This window comes from Quercus robur, chromosome 6, assembly GCF_932294415.1.
Source record: "Quercus robur chromosome 6, dhQueRobu3.1, whole genome shotgun sequence".
In the NCBI taxonomy this organism is placed as follows: Eukaryota; Viridiplantae; Streptophyta; class Magnoliopsida; order Fagales; family Fagaceae; genus Quercus; species Quercus robur.
Window position 1 is genome coordinate 14,334,214 of NC_065539.1, and position 20,204 is coordinate 14,354,417.

Consider the following 20,204-nt stretch of genomic DNA (forward strand, 5'->3'; position numbering starts at 1 on the left):
AAATATATGACATGCACTAATAACAAATGATCATAATATTCAAAGAGTTTTGTAAATCAACAACAAAATCTTATTAAATTGCTGGGGGTAGCTTTGCTAACTATATTTTATCAATAAAAATAACCTTCTTCATAAGACTTGTTTAAGTTGTCATATTAAATATGAGAAAATAGGTGAAGGCATATTGTTGTTGACTCTACACTGTATCACAAAGAGTCTCTCTTGGATTGCTTCATTCTTCTCTCTGCTCTACAACTAAAGCTCCCCCATCATAAGCAACCTGCCTTGCAAAACTATGCAGACAAAAGCAGAATTCTAGAATTTTCATTTCCTACTTTTGCAGCCCTCAACAAAAGTTAAGATTCATGATTTTATCAAAATCTTACATGCCATTATTATTAAAGTTCTCAATATATACACCATTAGCATAGATACAGATTGATTCAAAAGTAGCCTTGTATTAAAAACACCATAATGCAAAAATATCACCAACAAATAATCGTAATATTTGAAGAGAGAAGAACGAAGCAAAATAAAAATAATTAAAATTCACAAAATGAAGAACCAAATATCAAGAACATAGAGGGAGATTGTTGGAAGCAGAATTAACAAACCTAGCATAAATTGTTAAGATTTTAGACTCGATTGGAAAGGAAGTAACTTTAAAAGTTTTAGCTTGCCAAGCTTTCTTGCGTTGTTTTATACCTCCTGGAGCAGGGATATCAAGGGAGTTATAGGATGAGCGGATAACAGACCAAACATAAATATTTGCATAGGTATGTATTTCCAATTATAGCAATCCAACATATTTTTATTAAAGCACCCATCTACCAGTAGAGAATCAAACAATCAGGTAACAAAAATCCATACATCAGTAATCAAACCTAGTCTTCAAAAATACAATCAAGTCAGTTCATCCCATCATCACACCCCATTTTTCATATAGCAAAAATATACACCCATGAATATAAGTTATAAAACAGAAATACATGACTTAATGACACATTGAACAGCAAGATGCAACTTAGTGACCATGGGCCATCATCAAATAGTTTATGCCAGTTCATTTATTATTCCAATACATGTACAACAGTTCTCTTGTAGGCCCTTTGTCAAATACCTAACAGATATAGCCAAGAAATAGAACTTGATTGATGTACAGGTGCTAAAATAGAGGGACTTTAAAAAAAAAATTTTGAATAATGTAATCTAGAAATTAAAAACTTATTGACATATTAGGATAAAAGATATAAAAAAATAAAAATAAAAAGAAAGAAAGCAAAGAATGAAAAAAATTACGTATATTTATTTTGATTGATGGTATAATGACTTAAAAAATGAATGAAAATATGTAATTTAATTCAAAGTAAAATTGAATCGATCATTCCCTTAATTATGTTGTGCAAACCTAATCCCTAAATCTAATATTCGCTTAAGCCAAAAAATCCAATTTATATAAATATTCCTGATTCCCAACACAGCCCTAAATACATGTGAAGAAGAAAAAAAAAAACAAAAATAAGATAATACTTCAGAGTTATACTTTTGGTTAGAAAACGTTTTTAAGCTCATTTTCAAGATCAATACCAAACACAGAAAAATGATATGGTTTTCTTGAAAATCACCAATTTTCTAAAAAAAAACATTTATAATTAAACAAACAGGGCATTATATTCATATGTTGTTCGAGGTTGGACTCCCTCATAGTAGTCCATTATCAAATTTGAATAGATTGGTTCTATTCCCTTAAAGCATTGATAAAAATTTTGTACTTAATATTATAACGTATGATATGTAGCTCACAATATATGAATTTGTACGTAAAAGTTATCTACAAGTCAATTAGAAACTGATAAACAATAAAGGACACACAGATGTATAGAACCAAAATGATTTTACCACCTGACAAACAGATGCACTTAAGGACACATTGCTTTTGTAACTCAAACAATCAGAGAACCTTCATTAATATCTCCATAAAAAATTTGGCTGGAAAAGCTAGATTCGTTTGATGCAGTTTGAATTGTGTTAGTACTTTTTGTAGCAATCTACCATTTGAGACTTGTTATAAAAATATTGTGAAAATATTATAGATATACCGATATAGCATTTCTCAGAGAGTATTTGCCACAGCATGATGGTATTATGGGTTCCTATATATAATTTGTATGGATATAGTCTTTTAGAAGAAAAGAATGTAAGCAAAATAATGCAACTACGGCCTATGCGTGCATTCTTATAGTCATAATAAACAAATGATAGCTAGGTATATAACTGAGAAAGGCAACCTCTCTTAGCTATTGCTTCAACGCTTCCACAATATTCAGTGTCTAAGAGCGTTTGGATGTCAATGATTGGAAGAATATAGCAATACAGTTGATATTATGGTGATGGTTAAACACTTGTTTTTGGGAATGACACTATTTACTGTAATTGTTAAAATTATATAGTAATATTTCTTAATGAAGAAAGAAAATTTTTAGATGCAAAATATGGAGTATAAATGGATTGTACCATTTACATTATTGGCATTTATATTAGCGCTAGTGAATTGTGACAAACCTTCGTTCGATGGAAAAAACCTTCCTTATGGTTTCCGACGTCCATATGTTCGGAATTCCTGTCCTAGCTGCAACACAAAGAAAAGTCGATGCTGTATATTGATGAAGGAAGGCGAAGGAATATGCTGCAACAGGAATGTTAGTCAGAACATCCAGAATACCCAGTTTGGCCGTATGAGTCCGTATGACCGTGCTAGAAAAACTTATATATAAGCCATCGTCTTGGTCAAAAGAGCTTGGGATAGAAACTGCAAATAAGTTTTTATGAGAGAAATATGTGTTCTTATCACCAATTGAATAAAAAGACTGCTTTGTCATCCAAGAATGTTATTTGTTCAAGGATCACAGCTCTGAAAACTTTTTTTCACTCTTCAATGGTTGATTTATAAGTTTTCTGGGTCTCATTGGAGATAGAGATAGATAGAGATTGGAGTGAGAGAGAAGGAAGGAGGTAGTTGAAGGTTTCACCGTGTGTTTTTTTAGGTTTTTCAGAAACTTGGAGTCGACTGTGTGTTTTTTAGGTTTTTTAGAAGTTTGGAGTCGGCTTGAAGAGAATTGGGTTTGTATTATTGGGTTTTATCACTTTTATGTATTATTAGGTTTTAGAGAAAAAAATAAATTAGAATTTTTGTTTTTTTTTTTTTAAATGATGCTGATGTGGAAAATTGTGGTGCCAGCAGAGGCTTCGGTTTTATATATATATATATAGATTAAATACCCATCATGACATAAAATAATCATCAACTTTTATTTTTTGGTTTTTTTTTTTTTTTTTTGGGTAAATAGAAAAGGTAAAAGTAAAAAAATAAAAAATAAAAAAAAGTAACAGATTCTTATATAATATAATACTAATAATAGATCTATAGGTTTGGCCAAATCGCTCACAGGTTACTAAATAGATACAAAATTTCATTCAAAGAAAAAAAATTCAAAGCCAAACTTGCATGTCGGTGCAAACAACACTTATATGGTCCACAAGTGGCATGTTTTCTCACAGATTGAAAAGCGGCTTGCCGTCTTTTTACTTTTTAAATAGTATTGCTTCTTAGTTCTTACTATTACTTTTTTTTTTTTAAAAAAACTAGGATTAGCCATATATCTGCTTACCACCCTAATAGCATGTGAAATAACTGGGACGAGTGAGAATTTTATACTAAATTTGGTTAAAAATGCATGGAGCATGACGTGAATGCTCCTATACTAACTTCATTAATTGAATATTTTTATGCTAGAGTTTTATATTAAAAACTATTGATTGCAAGATTTTCAAAAAATACATCATTCTTTTATGATTAAAAAAAAAATCGAACCCAAAAAAAAATCATTATAATATTTTTTATTTCATTTTTCTTGTTTTCACATTTAAAATAAAATTTTGAACACTCTAACCTTAAATCCAACTGAAATAAACTTAAATATAATGTATTATATAACCAGAGTACAACTAAAAAATGGCCTAACCTTTATAGTTAATTAAGTTCTCATACGATCTCTTTTTTGCATAACCAAGTTGGATTTTGGATTGCAGATCCCTTTCTAACACGACCATATGGATGGTGACACTAAAACATGTTTTCCAAGAAGCTAACAAATCTAGCTATAGGGGAGTTGAGCAACATGAACATGAAGGTGTTTTTTTTTTTTTTAATGATATCTGTCTTTTTTTTTTGGGTTAAATTGTTTATTCTGGGACACTACGAGTTAAATTGTTAAAAATAAGCATGCATGCTTTTTGCACAGGGACAAGGAAATCTTTCTCACATAAAAAAAAGGAAAAGAAATGATAACATAATTCACATCCTCATATTACATTGCTCTTAACTTCATTTATAATACAACACAGCTATTTTTGATCAGCGATTACAATATTGCTTCATTGCTTGTACGAAAACATGAAATGATGAACTGACATCATTTCTGATATTGTGTTCCAATAGTGTTACTCACTCACTTACACTACTGATCTGCTACAATCAGCCTTACCAAACCCAACTCTACGATTTGCCAGATCAAAATTCCACCCATTGATTTTGCTGATGGATGCTCCCAATTATATTACTGGCAGCCACAAGCCTCTCAGACCGTCCAATTCCAATACAGTGGACCCTACGTCCCACGTCAGTTAAAACCCTCTCTTTTTCCACCACAATCTCCACCCCTTTTTCAAACTCAAACACCATATTCCCTATCAGCCGTCCATCTCAATTGCATTCCCATCAAAACACATGTCAGCCATTCCTCCGTACACATAACCTTTTTTAAGTCTTGGCCCCACCAATCTCACAATCTCCTCCCTCACCTTATTATATGCCTCCTCCACCAAGTAAGTGAATTTGGATTCGGAATCAATCATGGTCTGACCTGACCCGCCTCGGTTGGGTTGAAAAACCGACGGAGGGATGTCGAGCTTTTTTGCGCCAATTCTTATCCCTTGCATTGCCACCATGTAGGCTAGAGGATCAAGGTTCGGTATACAATGAGTTTGCTTGAAAGTCAATAGGTTAACGTACTTAAATCCAGCAGAATTCGGGTTGTCACCTAGGTAAAATGACTCGGTGGGCATGAACCCAGGTCGGGTCGTCCGGGTCGGGACACAGTATGAGAACTTTGAAATTTAGCTTGGGAAGCAAATGACAATCGTCCCAGATTCATTCCCAAAATACCCTTGGTTTCACTAGTATCTTGTGAACAACCTAGGGTTAAAGGAGGGGTAATAATGGAACTGGGAAATGTGAATTTTTCTAGGACAAGATGTGTAGAAGTAAGAGTAGTGGCAGAGACGGTTTTGGTCGTCACAACCCACAAGAAGTTGGGAGGGTAAAATCGGGAACTCGAGGTTTACAAATAGGATGGTTACAAGGTAGGACAGAGAAAGAAGAGGAAAGAGCAGGATCAAACGACGCTGTAGGAGGAGGTGGAACTTTCGGGGCCTTCTTTTTGTTGTGACACTGAATCCATGAGAGTTGGCTGCCAGTGTCCAAAACCATTTGTTGGGTCTGTGGTGGGCTCCCTACAGGGGTGGCCCAACATAATTTGGGGCCTAAGGCGAAAAATTTATACGGGGCCTTTAATATGTAAATATTAATTAAACAAAATTATTTAATACTAATCAAATTAAGGTTAATTTGATACATTAAATACATAAATAATACCAACTAAACTAATGTTAATTTCATATAGAGAATTGAATATCATAGTTGAATTATAAATATTAATAAAAAGAAATAAAAATATATTATGATTGAAAAAGATACTTTATTTTGGATATAAGACGATGCATAGTTAAATAAAGTTGTAATCTAATTTTTAATTTTATATTTTGATTTTAAGAGAGAGAGAGAGATAGATATTATTTGGTGTATGGTTTTGTAGGATATTAATTTACAAAAATTAAAGTCTCAAACTTTTAGAGAAGATTAATCTATAATTGATGATTTAACACATTTGTAACATCTTTTTGAAATATTTTAGAGTTTCAATTGAGTTAAGGTTCTATTGGTCTCGTACTTTGAGAGTCTTAATAGAAATGAAAAAGAAAAATGCGCTAATTAAAAGCACTATAAAATGTTCAAAATATAACGTGATATTATCTCTTATTGATAAATTTCATCAATTTAACTAATGAGTGTTTATATTACGTTTTTTGTGATTAATAACATGGCAATTTGTAAGCCAATAGTAAAATTTTTATATCACTAATAAAAAAAATGTACAACTTTTAGAAAATATATATATGATTGTATAAAAATTTGGGCATTTAACTATAAAAAGTGGGGCCTTTTTTTCCTAAGGAATTTTTTTTTTTTTGGTGGGGCCTTAGGCCTAGGCCTAACTTGCCTAGGCCTTGAGCCGGCCCTGGCTCCCTATTGGGACAGAAAGGATCATAGCAATTGATGAGGAGATGTTTGGATGGAGATGAAGAGCAATAAGAGGCAAAGAGAGAGAGAGAGAGAGAGAGTGAGGAGTTGTTTTGGTTTTGGTCAAGTTGGGTTGAGAGAGAAAAGAAGGTGAAGAAGAAGAAAAAGAGGAAGAAACGTATCATGGTTGTTGTGTTGCAAGAGAGAGAGTTGAGTACAGAGAAGATGGTGAGAGATGCGTGGTGTTGTGAATACAGTTATACAGAGAAGATCGACCCATCACCAGTAGATAAAGTCAAACCTTATTGTTACTAATTAGAAAAAACCATACTTATCACACGCAGCCAATATTATCTCTGAAGCACCTTCACAGTGGGCTCGTGAATTTTATTTTCAAATAACATTAAATATTAAAAAATTTAGTTAGCTGTCACGTTTCAAAACAATGTTAAAAACTAGCATCTCGAATGTTTAAAACTCGAGTTTCAAAGCATCTCAACTGTCTAAAAATCGAGTTTCAAGATAAAAATTTGTGGAAATCGAGTTTTTGAGACTCGAGTTTCTCTTCTTCTTCCTTGCGTTCTTCGGAGTGTCAGATCGTTCTTCGTTCTTCTTCTTTGTTCTTCAACAGCAGATTTGAAAACCAGATCGTGCCTCTTCAAATCAGATCTTCCTCTTCAAATCGTCAGATCGTGGCTTTTCAAATCAGATCTTCCTCTTCAAATCGTCTCTTCGTTTCTTCAAATCGTGCCTCAAATCGTTCTTCCTCTGTTTTTCTTCAGATCTTGAGGTTTTACTTTTTGGAACTCGAGTCTATAAGACTCAAGATCTGTAGATTGAAATCGAGTTTATTAAACTTGAGATACTAGTTTCCAACTTTCTTTCTAACACATCTTAACTTACGATATTCTCCCTCTTCAATGTGCTATTCTGCACATTCCCCCTGGGCTCGTAAACCACCTTCAGGAAGCCCCAGTACTACCCCCATCCGTTTCTGACACATGTGGCTCATACAGGGATCATCTTTAAGCCAGCAGCAATTGGCATGCCCAAAAATCCAATGAATACACTAAGGAACCACTGTGCAAAAGTGAGAGGCGTTGTGTTTGCAAATGTTCCCAGGAACTCAATTATTATGATTTGGAAGATTACAGTGCAACTAAGGACGGCCACAAAAACATAGTTATTCAGTATGCCTTTGAAAACGTCTATTTCCTCCATCTCACGTGAGCTTACTTCATTAAAAATCTGTAAGAATCAAATCACTTTGTTGTAAGCTAATTAATATATCTTATAACTAAGAAATAGAAAATACTTCAATGTTCACTAATCTTTGTGACTCGGTGAATTACTAGAGTAAATTTAGATAAATGCACGTGTTTAAGCAAAAAGTTGCAACAATAAATTTAAATCCTCTGCAAAGTATGCAAACTAAGGAACTCTATGCAAAAGAGGAGTACTAGTGATTAGTGTCTTGAACTAAATTGCACAGGACATGTGGAAAACTTGTCAAGTCCATTTGATAAAGTGGAAAAGAGAAGTGTGGTGATCAGTTTTCAGAACCTAAATCTATTTTAGCAATCTATATGCACCCTATTTAGGTCACTTTGCTATCATAGGAAATGGAGCAAAACTTTTGGTTTTAGGCTTCAAAAGATAACATCATTTCCCATTAACATAGATCACTCTATACTAATTAAACAGGGTTTATGACAAATCATTGTTGTAGATCTTTCAGAAAAAAGTTACCTGGCAAAAGACAAATGAATTGAAAATAAGTGTGTTCAGGATCAGATCAGAATCTGGGCCTTCAAGATGGAATATCCCTTTTCCTTTTGACTGAAGCAACCAAATTACCACAAACTGATATAAAGATTGCCCTAAGATATTCCTCCACATGACATTACTGATAAAGTTCCCTTTCCTTCCAACTGGTGCACGCTTCATCAGGTCATCATTTGGAGGCTCAGTTGCAAGTGCAAGTGCTCCCAATGTATCCATGATCATGTTGACCCATAATAGCTGAACAGCTGTGAGGGGTGCAGTTCCTGAATGCACAATTTTATGTAAAGGTATTAGCAGAAATGAGAAAATGGTTCTTTTGACATAAAACGAAGGCAAGTTCCAAATGAAAACAAATAGCATGTGGGCTGCTCTAACCTGTCAGGCAAGCTGAAGAGAAGTTGACAATCAATGCAACCACATTAACAGTCAGCTGGAACTGTACAAATTTTTGAATATTTATGTAAACTGAGCGTCCCCATTTGGCAACTGTCACAATCGTGGAGAAATTATCATCTAGAATTATCACATCAGCACTTTCTTTAGCCACCTGAATTTAGTAAAGATTAGTTGAATTGTTCACAATGTGTGCCTATGCTTTCATATGGGAATATGAGACAATATTGTTATATACTCACCTCAGTCCCAGCAATGCCCATTGCGAGCCCAATATCGGCTTCATGAAGTGCAGGGGCATCATTTGTTCCATCACCAGTTACAGCAACAACCTCACCTAATGAGGTACGCAAGTGCTTTACTAGAGTATGCTTGTCTAGAGGTGAAGATCGAGCCATCACCTATAGATAAAGTCAAACCTTATTGTTACTAATTAGAAAAAACCATACTTATTACCGAGTGATCCAATCAATTTGCAGATGTTCCATAAAAACAAATGAAGAAATCACCTGAAGTTTAGGAATTATTTTGAGCATTTCCTCCTCACTTTTCTCCCGGAATTCTGGACCTTCAATGGCTATACCATCATCTGTGAGAATCCCGCACTCCCTAGCAATAGCCTTTGCAGTATTAATATTGTCTCCTGTAACCATTCGTACAGTAATTCCAGCCGAACGACAAACTGCAACAGACTCCTTAACACCAGGACGTACAGGATCTTTAATACCCACTACTCCTATACAAGTATACCCCGAAACTGGGATGGGATTCTCAACAGAGAACCCATTTTCTAGTTCCATATAAGCAAGGCAGAGAGTTCGTAGTGCCTCTTTAGCAAATTGATTAATTGTATCGTTAAGATAATTAATGGTTGCTTCATCAAGGGGAACAATCTCACCATTTGCATTGATCACTTTATCACACGCAGCCAATATTATCTCTGAAGCACCTTTACAGTGGGCTCGTAAACCACCTTCAGGAAGCTCCAGTACTACCCCCATACGTTTCTTCACAGAATTGAACGGCTCAACTTTAAGAAGTTTAGATGCTTGTCTCTCAGCATGAAAATTCCCACCAAGTGACAAGCCAAACTCCAACAAAGCAGTATCAGTGGGTGTTCCCAGTATCTCAGATTTGCCACTTTTGTTTACAACAACTTCTCCTCCAGTATTATTAAATATTGATTGTAGCAGAATTTTCACGGCAGAATCTGGGAGTTCAGAGCACAAGCTGGAAGCATCAAGAGGTTTGTTCACTTCCTTGACATTCATGCAAATGCAAGATTTTACAACTGCCATATGGTTGGTAGTTAGTGTCCCAGTTTTGTCGCTGCAAATACATGTGGATGATCCCATAGTCTCACATGCTGCCAAATGGCGCACAAGTGCTTTATCATTCATCATCTTTTTCATGGCAAAGGCAAGGCTCAATGTTACAGCCAATGGAAGCCCTTCTGGAACAGCAACAACAACAATTGTAACAGCAACGGCGAAAAATTCCAACATTTCCAAAGCTTCGTCTCCAGACCACCTCAAGTAAGTTCCATCTTGCCATTTACGGCTCATCAATCCTTGCACCAACACTGCAAAAGTCACAATGGCAAAGAAAAGTCCAACCTTACCGATGATTGTTGCCACTCCATTCAATTTTACCTGCAATGGGGTTTCATCATCTCCACCTTCACTAAGAGTTGCCATCAATTTTCCCCATTGGGTCCTCATCCCAACAGTAGTAACCATCATCTTGCATGATCCATCCTGAACCTTAGTTCCAGATAGAAGAAAAGGATTATCCGCAGTCACCATTACTGGCTCGCTCTCCCCAGTTAAACTTGATTCATCAATTAACACAGAAAAACCTGAAACAAATACTCCATCTGCAGGGACTTGGTCACCGATAGCAAGATGTACAATATCACCAGGAAGTAAGTCATATATTGACATCTTCTGCCTATATCCATTTCTCGTAACCTGAATAGCAATCTTCTTTTTTTCCTTGTCCAAATCCTTGAATTGTAAAGATTGACGATAATCACTTGTTGCGGTGACAAAAACAACCAACAAGATGCTTGCAACTATTCCTAGGCCATCATGAGCCCCTTTTGGCCATCCTTCCATAACTATGCCAACGAGCAAAGACACAAAAGCACATACTCCAAGGATCATAAGAGTCATGTCTTGAAGGGCTTCCCAAACAAATACCAAGAAACTCCGCCCTTCACTCTCAGTAAATTTATTAATTCCAAATATCTCCTGTCTACGATTCAGCAAATCACTATCAGTAGTAAGCCCATTGAGGGTTGAAGTGGAGAGCCTTTCTGCAATACCAGCTACTCCACCATGAATTTTCAGCTTCTTCAAATCATGACCTTCAACAATAGATCCCAATTCTTCACCACAAATTCCAAAACCTGCAGCTTTAACTTCCTCGGGTACAGTGTAGTCACTTGGTTGCACGCCTGCATCATCATAGTCAGAATGGAGAACCTTTTAATATAATCTAAATTTACATTAACCTTGAAGAAACTTACCTTGGATAAATTGAAATGCAGCTTTGGAAACTAAAACAGCAACCCTTAACTTCTCCTACAATACTCAAATAGAAAAGTAGTTAGTCTCCCAAGTTTTAACCAAGTTACGATCATAACCTCTGTACAGTTCGGTTTTTTTTAATCCATCTGCACAAAAGGAATTCAGGTATCTGGATTTCCATTTTGTATTCAAAGTCTTAAAAAAAAAAAAAAAAAAAGAGTAAGAGCAAGCAAAAGAGAAGGAAAAAAATACAGAGAACAAGATAAAATTGTGAGAGATACATGGTAAGAAAGAGAGTAGGGAGTGAAAAGAAAAAGAGAATTTTTTTTTACTCAAATTGTATCTCTAAGTGTTGTAATCTCTATTTAATATAGTGAAATTATTCGGAGTTTGTTCCGTGATTTTTCCTTTCAAGGAGAAAGAGTTTCTAAGTAACTCTTTGTATTCTTGTATGGTTGTGCTTCCACTGTGCTTGCTAAAATTTATTCACAATTATATGGAATTTTTTCTAACAGATGGAATTATTAAGCACCAAACATAATTAAAAATGGTTCAAAACTATGAGATTAAAGCATGAAATGATAAACAAGCCAATGGCAAGAGCCAAAGAATGGGAGCAAATCATATAAAATTACTTCAAGTATTATTTATTTATTTTAAGATATTTTTACAAGTATTCTTTATCTTTTTGTCTCTATAAAGTACAAATATATCATACCAATATATTTTGTATGTTTGATTAATTTTTTTTTATGGTGAACTTATATTTTTCTAACTTCTATTGTAGTGTTTTATATTTTACATACAACTAAACTTTACAAGTTTCAAATTTATTATTCAAATTTCTCATCTCTTAACAAATAATGAGATTATCGTAATAATAAAAATTTATTATAAAATTACAATGTTATCTTAACCAAAATTAAAATGAAACAAAAGAAATAAATATGTACTTTATAATAATTTATAACTCAAAAAATTAGTAGGCATATTCAAATTCATAGTCATATAGATTGTGTTTTGATATAAATTCAAATTTCTATTTACAAAAAAACTGAGTATTAACCCAAATCAAAATTCAACCAAAATTATAATAGGGAGAGAGAAGACTTTAAAAAAAAAACACACACACACACACACAATATCAAAACACATTTAAATAAAAAAACCACCAGAGAGTAACTACTCAAAGTTTTTTGTGGGGAAAATATGGATTGAATACAAGAAATAATATCGAAAGAAAAGAAGAGTCAAAATATAAGAAAGAGAAAATGATAAAGTGTAACAATAAAATAGAGTAATGGGGAGATAAAGAGATAAACTAGAGAGTAGTGGGGGAGATAAAGAGGGAGGAGAAAAGTTGAAGAAAGTGAAATATTAAATGTGGACTAACAGGAAAAAGAAGATTTTTTTTTTTTTTTTTGAATTGGGAAAATAAGAGTTTAGAAAAAGAAAATAAGAAGTAGAAAACAAGTGAATGATGTTACTGCTAATGTGACTCAACAGAAGCATAGTAATATGCAGAATATAGATATAGATATAATAATAATAGATCTATTGGCCTAATTGCCCCCAAGGTTGCTAAATAGATACAAATTTTCTTTAAAAAAAAAAAAAAACCGAAGCCAAACTTGCATGTCGGTACAAACAACACTTAAAATTGTCCAAAAGGTGGCTAGTTTTCTCACCACAAATTAAAAAGATGATCATGTTTTTTTTTTTTTTTTTTTTTTTTTTTTGAGAAATAAGATGATCATGTTTTAAGTTAGCGTGTTCAATATTTCTCTGTAGAATAGACCAAATAAGTTAGTTTAAAATTAATTATGCATATTAAATTTTTTTACGACTATAAATTTGTGCAACGGCTGCTGTTGGCCATAATTGCTAATCAAATATATATAAATATATCTATATATATATATATATATATTTAAATATTAAAAGTATTTTAATACATGCGGAGAAAGAGAAAAAGGTATACAAATACAGCTAAGAAGCATGCGATCTTCTTTATGGACGGCATTCGAAAAAAATTAATTGGTAATTTATACAAGCAACGCATCTTGAGAGTCTTGAATTTACACACTCAACTAGTGAGTCTTGGAACTTACAATCCCGCCATCTACCTTGCTTTTACGAAAGAATAAAGAAGGAGGTATCATTTTAGCTAGAAAAGAAGATTGGGATAATTAGTTTTAAGGGTTAACGGGCACCGTCCGGTGCCCGTTAAGCACAAATTTTTTTACTTTTTTCTGACATTTTTTTGTCTTTTTTCCATTTATGTCAATTTTTCAGTTTAGTAAGTACTGTTTGAATTATTTTTTGACTTTTTCAGACAAATTTTTTTTTTGTCTTTTCTGCCCTTAACATTCTCTAGGTACTGGTTAACATTCTCCTACTTTTAATAGACAAGAGATGAAGATTGGCAACCTCGGACGGAGACTAGTCAAAGCAGAATGAGGGTCAAACTATTGTGACAAAGCAAAGGTTGCGTAATGAATTTTCTATTGCTGCTCTTTGAAGGAAAAAAATAAATTGGTTCAATTCAAGGTGTTTGGTTTGTAAACGCCAAAGAAAAAGACGACAAAGAAATTATAAAATTGAAAAGAGTAAGTTGGGCTTCAAAAACGATAGCAGTTACGTGGGGGAATCAATCAGAGCAATTTTGAGATCTAAAATTCAACTTCGATAAATTCATTTAATTAATTGGGCAAATTATATGTGCTTATTTGTTTTAAAATTTTTTTTTTAAACGTTATTAATTCTAATTTGAATTTATAATTGAAATTATTTTTTTATTTCATATATAACAACATATAACAACTCAACACATAAAATTTATTGCGAAAATATTATAAAAATGTTATTCTCTTTCTAATAATATACGGCACCGTAGGCTGCAATCTTATGTGTTGCCACGTGTCAAACACCAGATATTCAAATTTCAAATTTCAGCTTTATTCATTGTATGAATGAAGAGATTTAGGTAGAAACTATAGAGGTTTTATTTCAAGAAGAAGATTGAATTTCTTTGGTTATATGTGACGTATATTTCTATTTCTTTAAGCTTTTAATTTGGACATTGTGGATTTTTTATTTATTGGTTGAATGAAATAAATAAATAATAAATAAAATTAGAGAAAGAGGTGAGACCTGGTTGGTACGGCGCATAGCCTGAGCTTCGTATCGCTTCGAGAGATTGGCCGTAAAACGAAACCTCCGCTTCGGGTTCTTCACAAATCCACACAGCTTCCTCCATTTCTGAAGCGCCTCTTCAGACGAGTGCTTCGGTTTCACTTCAAAGTCATTCAAAATATAGCTCTCCATTTTCACCTTCTAAAATCGCGACTAAAACTCTCTCAAATATGCCTCGCCTCATATATAGGAAGCACAACTTGTCAAAGCTGCAAGAAAAGCAGCCTCTAAGGCGGCAAGTTCGAAGAAAAAGCAGCCTTTCTCTTTTCAGAGAAATTTCTTTCACACACACTTTTTTTTTTTTTTTGAGAAGACTTTCACACAGACTTTGTTGGTCGGTTAGGTGCTTTCTGGGTAATTTCCCTTTTTTGCTTCTGATTATTTGGAATTGGAAATAGTAAATGGAACAGGAAATTTTTCGGAGATTGAGAGGTGAAGGAAGAAGATGATCCGAGAATTGATGCACTACTTAAAAAGAGGTTAATACTGAATTGGTGTAACTGAACTGGCTGGCTGGGTCTGCTACTTCCTAATCTCTTGGAGTCGAGTGAAAGACGGAGTCCAAAACAAAAATAACTACCATTAAGGACGTTGGAAGTCTTTTAACTTTGTTTAGGTGCTCGTTACCAGCAATTGGATTAAATTAATGTAATAATTTAAAAATAAAAAATTTTAGTTAGAACAGTCGCACGTTTTTCTTTTTCTTTTTTGTCGGTTACTTGGGTTACGCGTTTTGGGAACGTGTAACAATGCACGAGGCGACTGGTGCCACGTACTCATAACTCAAAAGAACCAAGGAAACAGTTACATAGGAGAGAACTTCCATCAAAAAAGTTATATAGGAGAGAAATTCTGAGCCACACCCAATTGCATAATTTGGTTGGTGAGTCTATATGGAGACACTCTTTTACTAATCATAACTTGCCATATAATCGAGTTGTAGGCAAAATTGTATAATTGAGTGTGACACCAAAAACTTTCTATATAGAAAGTTTTTTTTCGAGAAAACTATATAGAAAAGAGATGTTGCATCCATAACATTTTCACAACAAATCATATGTGGTTAGTTGTTATTAGTTCAAATTTAAACTTAATACTAAGATTATTTTTTTACCCCAACAATAACAATTAATAACAATTTTACCTTAAAATTTATTATAAAAATATTGTGAACATATCATTTATATGTGTACAAAGTTGAAAACTTAAAAGAGAAGTACTCAATGAATTTAACAACAATTTTCAAATACGTGTGGCGCGGTTTGTAATTGCTTAGTCCCTACCATTTGTTGTGAAATTTTTTTAACATAACATTTCTTTATATTTTTTATGTAGTACAGTGTGTCAGGAAATCATTTTCACTTACTTTCCAGTTTGTTTCTTTAAAAAGGGAATGGGGCTTCTTCTTTTTTTTCTTTTCTTTTTTTCATATAAGAGGGGTCAAAGTGTCAAACAACTTAGGAATATAGAACCGTTTGGTAATGTTGTTGATACGTGTATCTACTTGGAGTTGGGTTGGAGTCCTCTGTTTTAGATGTTTGTTATTATCTTTGGGAAGATCTCTATTGTAACGTTAGGATTGTTGGTTAGTTTGAATTGTTTTTCAATTGTGGGTGGGTCCCTAGCATGTTGGGTTGTTGTGCCACAATATCCCTTCATATTAGGAAGAAGTCCTTGTATTTCGTTTTTGTTGTTATCAATTGCTGTATTTAAGCAGTAAGACAATAATGAATAAGGCATCAAAGAATTTAATTCGAGTTAAGTCTCAAGAGGTCAGGGTTTCCTCAGTTAAATCCAATTCTTATTCTTATTTTCCCTATTGTTATCACCATAAAAACCATCATAGGTAAGGATACTATCTTATACGTACCAGTTGTTCTAGTGATGTTGTTTGTATTTTTTAGAAATATGTGTGAGTGAAAAGGTGTGAAGAAATGCATATAATATTGTTTAAACACGAAAAACTATTACTAAAGCATCTAACCAAATAGCCCCTATATCACCAAGACTAGAGACTGTGGGCATTTTTTTTTTACAAATTCAGGGGGCAGTTGCCCCCTCCCCCTACTGGCGTCGCCCTTAGATGCTATGACAAACATATATAGAGTATTGTAAAGAATAATTATATGTTCATAACATTTTAATGAAAAAAGTTAATAGATACCCTAAGAGCATTAGTTAATGAAATATTTTTAGAAATGTTTTATGCGAAAAGAAAAGAGCAACTAATTGTTTCCACAATTTTTTTCCCATGAAAATAGTGTAAAAACTTTCCTAAAATTGTTTATTAACAATTCCCTAAAGAGACATATTAACATGATTCTACTTTAATTTAGACCCACAAGTATTATTTTCCACTAAAAATTTATTGTGAAATTATTGCCAAAATATTATGGCCATAATATTTTTATGGGTTTTACTAAAAATATGTTAGTAAATCATTTAAAACAAAAATTATGTTAGTGAAAAAATGACTTTTTTTTTTTTTTACAATTTTTTCAATTTCTCATAAAAAAATTTCTTAAAAATGCAGTTTGTTTTTTTGCATGGCGAACTGGTCCAATGGCACTCTCATTCAACCCAAAACCAAATGGAGTATGATTCTCAAAAAAAAAAAAAAAAAAACAAAAACAAAAAACAAAATGGAGTATTATAGTCTATGATACTAGATAAAGTTACTATACAAACTGGCTTGGAGGAAGTTCCTCCAAACAGCTAGGTGGCAATCTTAAACAATGACAGGTGCCCTGGTCATGTGCACTGCGGTGCACATGACCAATTTTAGATAAGTAACGTTACTAAACTTCTCTCTCAGTCAATTGTTTCTCTCACCTAAACTGCTCTTTCTCTTTCTCTCTCTCCTTCATTCCAAATCCAAATTAATACCAACAACATTAAATGGCAGAAATCACTAGTAATGGCACCAGCCAACCTTCTTCTTTTATTTGTTTGACAGATTGCAAATTTTATCAATGATGAAACAAATATTACAATGATTTTGTAGAACAGTTGGCACTTGATAGCAACTCACCACTAGGTTCATGGCAAAACCCAAAATCTAGTACACACAGAGATTTTAGTCAAAGACCCTAAACATACCCACATGAGAGAGATTATGAAATATAAAACAAGCGAATTAACCCCAGCCTATTTTTCACAACAAGGATTCTAGGTATTTTCTTGTTGATATAATTTTTTTTTTTTTTTTTTTTTTTGGTTTTAGGCTAAAATTTGAGAGCAATGGAGGTTATTTTTGGTTTGGATTCAGTACGGATTGGGCAAACTAGCAGGGAGAGCATGTGGTTGGGAACCGAGGACGAGGAGAGAGAGAGAGAGAGGAAAAAAGGGGTTTGAACTTTGAAGTCTGATCTCAATCCAGAACGAAGGAGAGAGAAAGTGTTTTAGGTGAGAGAAACATCTAAGAGAGATGTTAGTAACGTTACTTAACAGTGTTACTTTTCAACTTTAAGCTAAAATTGGTTATATGCAATGCACATAACCAAGACACTTGTTATTGTTTAAGATTGCCACCTAGTTGTTTGGAGGAACTTTCTTCAAATCAAAATATTCACATTACGGTGGTCTTAGTTAGGTAGTCTGTTTCTTTTGACCGATTATAAATGAACATTGATCACGTTTTTTTTCTTTTTTGAATCCAGACACGAAATTTTATTAAGACCTAAGAAAGAAATGCAAGAAATATAAAAACATATATTTTTGTCAGAACTTCTTCTAATCACGCATCACCTCAAAAAAAAAAAAAAAAAAAAAAAAAAAAAAAAAAAAACTTCTTCTAATCACACATGTAGGTCGTTGCCTCATTGGTGAGTTCCTAATAAGAAATTAACTTGCTCGAATATGAAATGAGTTCCTGATAAAAATTTACTGGAATATGAATATGAATCATAGAAGAGTAAAAGTGGTGAATGGGAATAGTTGTTGTTGTAGCCCACTTCAACAAAACTCAAATAGAGAGTAGTTAGTCTCCCAAGTTTTAACCTTAGTTATTATTAGGCAAAAATACAAAACTGATCCTCTAACTTTCATATTTTTTAATTTCAGTCCTCTAACTTTCAATTTTGTCAATTCAGTCCTCTAACTTTCAATTTTTTTTCAATTCAAGGCTTTGTTAAAGGTCTATTATTGCTAGCGTTAAACACACCAAAACGACGATGTTTTCATGTGGTTTTTTTTTTTTTTAATTCGGAATTAAAAGAAAATAAGAAAAAAAAAAAACAATAAGGGGAACGACGTTCCCCTTCCCCTGAATCAAAACAAAACATTAGAAAACTTCCAATCCCTAACTTTGAGAGAGAGAGAGAGAGAGAGAGAGAGAGAGAGAGAGAGAGAGAGAGAGAGAGATTGAGTTCGCCCTTACTCTAGACCTCGCCGCCCCTGCTCGCCGTGTAAACCACCTCGCTGCTCTGACTTGATTGAATTGGTGATGGGTATGCTCTACCTTGCCTTACCATAGCTCCTCCTTGCCGTGTAAACCACCTCACTACTCGGCCTTGACAGAATCGGTGATGGGTGTTCTAAATCAGTGATGGGTGTGACATGAAGACTATGAGGACTTGATTGGTAAAAGTGGGTAAAAGTAGGGAGAGGAAGCCAGAAGACTTGATTGGCATTCAAAGGCAATTGTTTATAGTTGAAATCAGGATGTGTTATAGAATTTTGGGTTTAGGAATTTTTCTCTCCTTATAGAATTTTTATATAAATTATCTCCATATGTATCATGAAGATGTGTTTTTTTTTTTTTTTTTTTTTTTCTGGGCAATTGTTTTTGTTTTTTTTTTTTTCCACTGTTGTAATGTTTTTCATTTCAGAAAACTAGTGGGTTGGTTTTGTAATGCACAATAGATTTGTATCCTTGTTTCTGTAAGATTAACATTCAAGAATGAATGTAAAATGCTTTCCATCAAAAAAAAAAAAAATGAATGAATGTAAAATGCTGTGTGATAATCGAAAGATCTCTTTTCCTTTCAAATCATATATTGCTGGGCTCTCATAACTTCTTCTATTGTCTGTTTAGTCAAAGATTTTGGTAATTGCATGTGCAAAAGGGAAAGCCGGGGCGGGGAGACAGGGGCAGCGATTCAGTCAAGGCAAAGCACACCCATCACCGATTCAGTCAAGGCAGAGCAGCGAGGTGGTTTACACGGCGAGCAGGGGCGGCAAGGTCTAGAGCAGGGGCGAACTCAGTCCGCCGGTGAACTCTCTCTCTCTCTCTCTCTCTCTCTCTCTCTCTCTCTCTCTCTCTCTCTCTCTCTCTCTCTCTCTCTCTCTCTCTCTCTCTCTCTCTCAAAGTTAGGGATTAGAAGTCTTCTAATGTTTTGTTTTGATTCAGGGGAAGGGGAACGTCGTTCCCCTTATTGTTTTTTTTTTTTTCTTATTTTCTTTTAATTCCGAAATATATATATATATAAATAAAATAAAAAATAAAAACCACATGAAAACAGCGTCGTTTTGGTGTGTTTAACACCAGCAGTAACAGACCTTTAACGAAGCCTTGAATTGAAAAAAATTGAAAGTTAGAGGACTAATTTAACAAAACTAAAAGTTAGAGGACTGAAATGAAAAAAAAAAGTGAAAGTTAGAGAGTCAGTTTTTCATTTTTGCCTTATTATTATGAGCAAAACTTAGATACAGTACCTTAAGTACAGTACTTTAGGTTCCCTACTTAAAATTTTGACATCTGTCCAATTTAACCCAAACAAACGGTGTTACAACTATTTTTGTTGTTGTTTTTCTTCTTCGTTTTTCCTGTACTGCAACTACAAGAACCACGGCTTCAAATCTGCAGTTGCCTCTGATTAATGAAGCTAAAATGAAGATAATAAAGGGAATTCTTAATTCCAATCCAAAACTCATAAGCTAAA

At 33.7% G+C, this 20,204-nt stretch overlaps 2 protein-coding genes and 1 pseudogene across 3 annotated transcripts in view; 1 reads left to right on the plus strand and 2 right to left on the minus strand.

Moving 5' to 3' along the window:
- The window catches only part of LOC126732900 (mitochondrial outer membrane protein porin 2-like), a 50,247-nt gene that overhangs the window by 7,707 nt on the left and 22,336 nt on the right, over window positions 1-20,204 (plus strand). The window lies entirely within an intron of this gene.
- Window positions 4,368-6,698, minus strand: LOC126689556 (aspartic proteinase PCS1-like; annotated as a pseudogene).
- On the minus strand, window positions 6,769-14,896 carry LOC126732899 (calcium-transporting ATPase 2, plasma membrane-type-like). Its single transcript, XM_050435954.1, has 7 exons — window positions 14,281-14,896; window positions 11,127-11,181; window positions 9,106-11,054; window positions 8,839-8,997; window positions 8,579-8,750; window positions 8,168-8,466; window positions 6,769-7,666 (listed from the first exon to the last, which is right to left on the minus strand). The coding sequence occupies exons 1-7, from the start codon at window positions 14,452-14,454 to the stop codon at window positions 7,427-7,429; spliced, it is 3,048 nt and encodes a 1,015-aa protein (XP_050291911.1). The 5' UTR covers window positions 14,455-14,896; the 3' UTR covers window positions 6,769-7,426.

Coding starts and splice junctions, on each gene's coding strand:
- LOC126732899 (XM_050435954.1), bottom strand. CDS start 14,454: ATGGAGAGCTATATTTTGAATGACTTTGAAGTGAAACCGAAGCACTCG. Junction 8,467..8,578: donor CTCTTCAGCTTGCCTGACAG/GTTAGAGCAGCC, acceptor TTGTGCATTCAG/GAACTGCACCCCTCACAGCT. Junction 7,667..8,167: donor ATTCATTTGTCTTTTGCCAG/GTAACTTTTTTC, acceptor TGATTCTTACAG/ATTTTTAATGAAGTAAGCTC.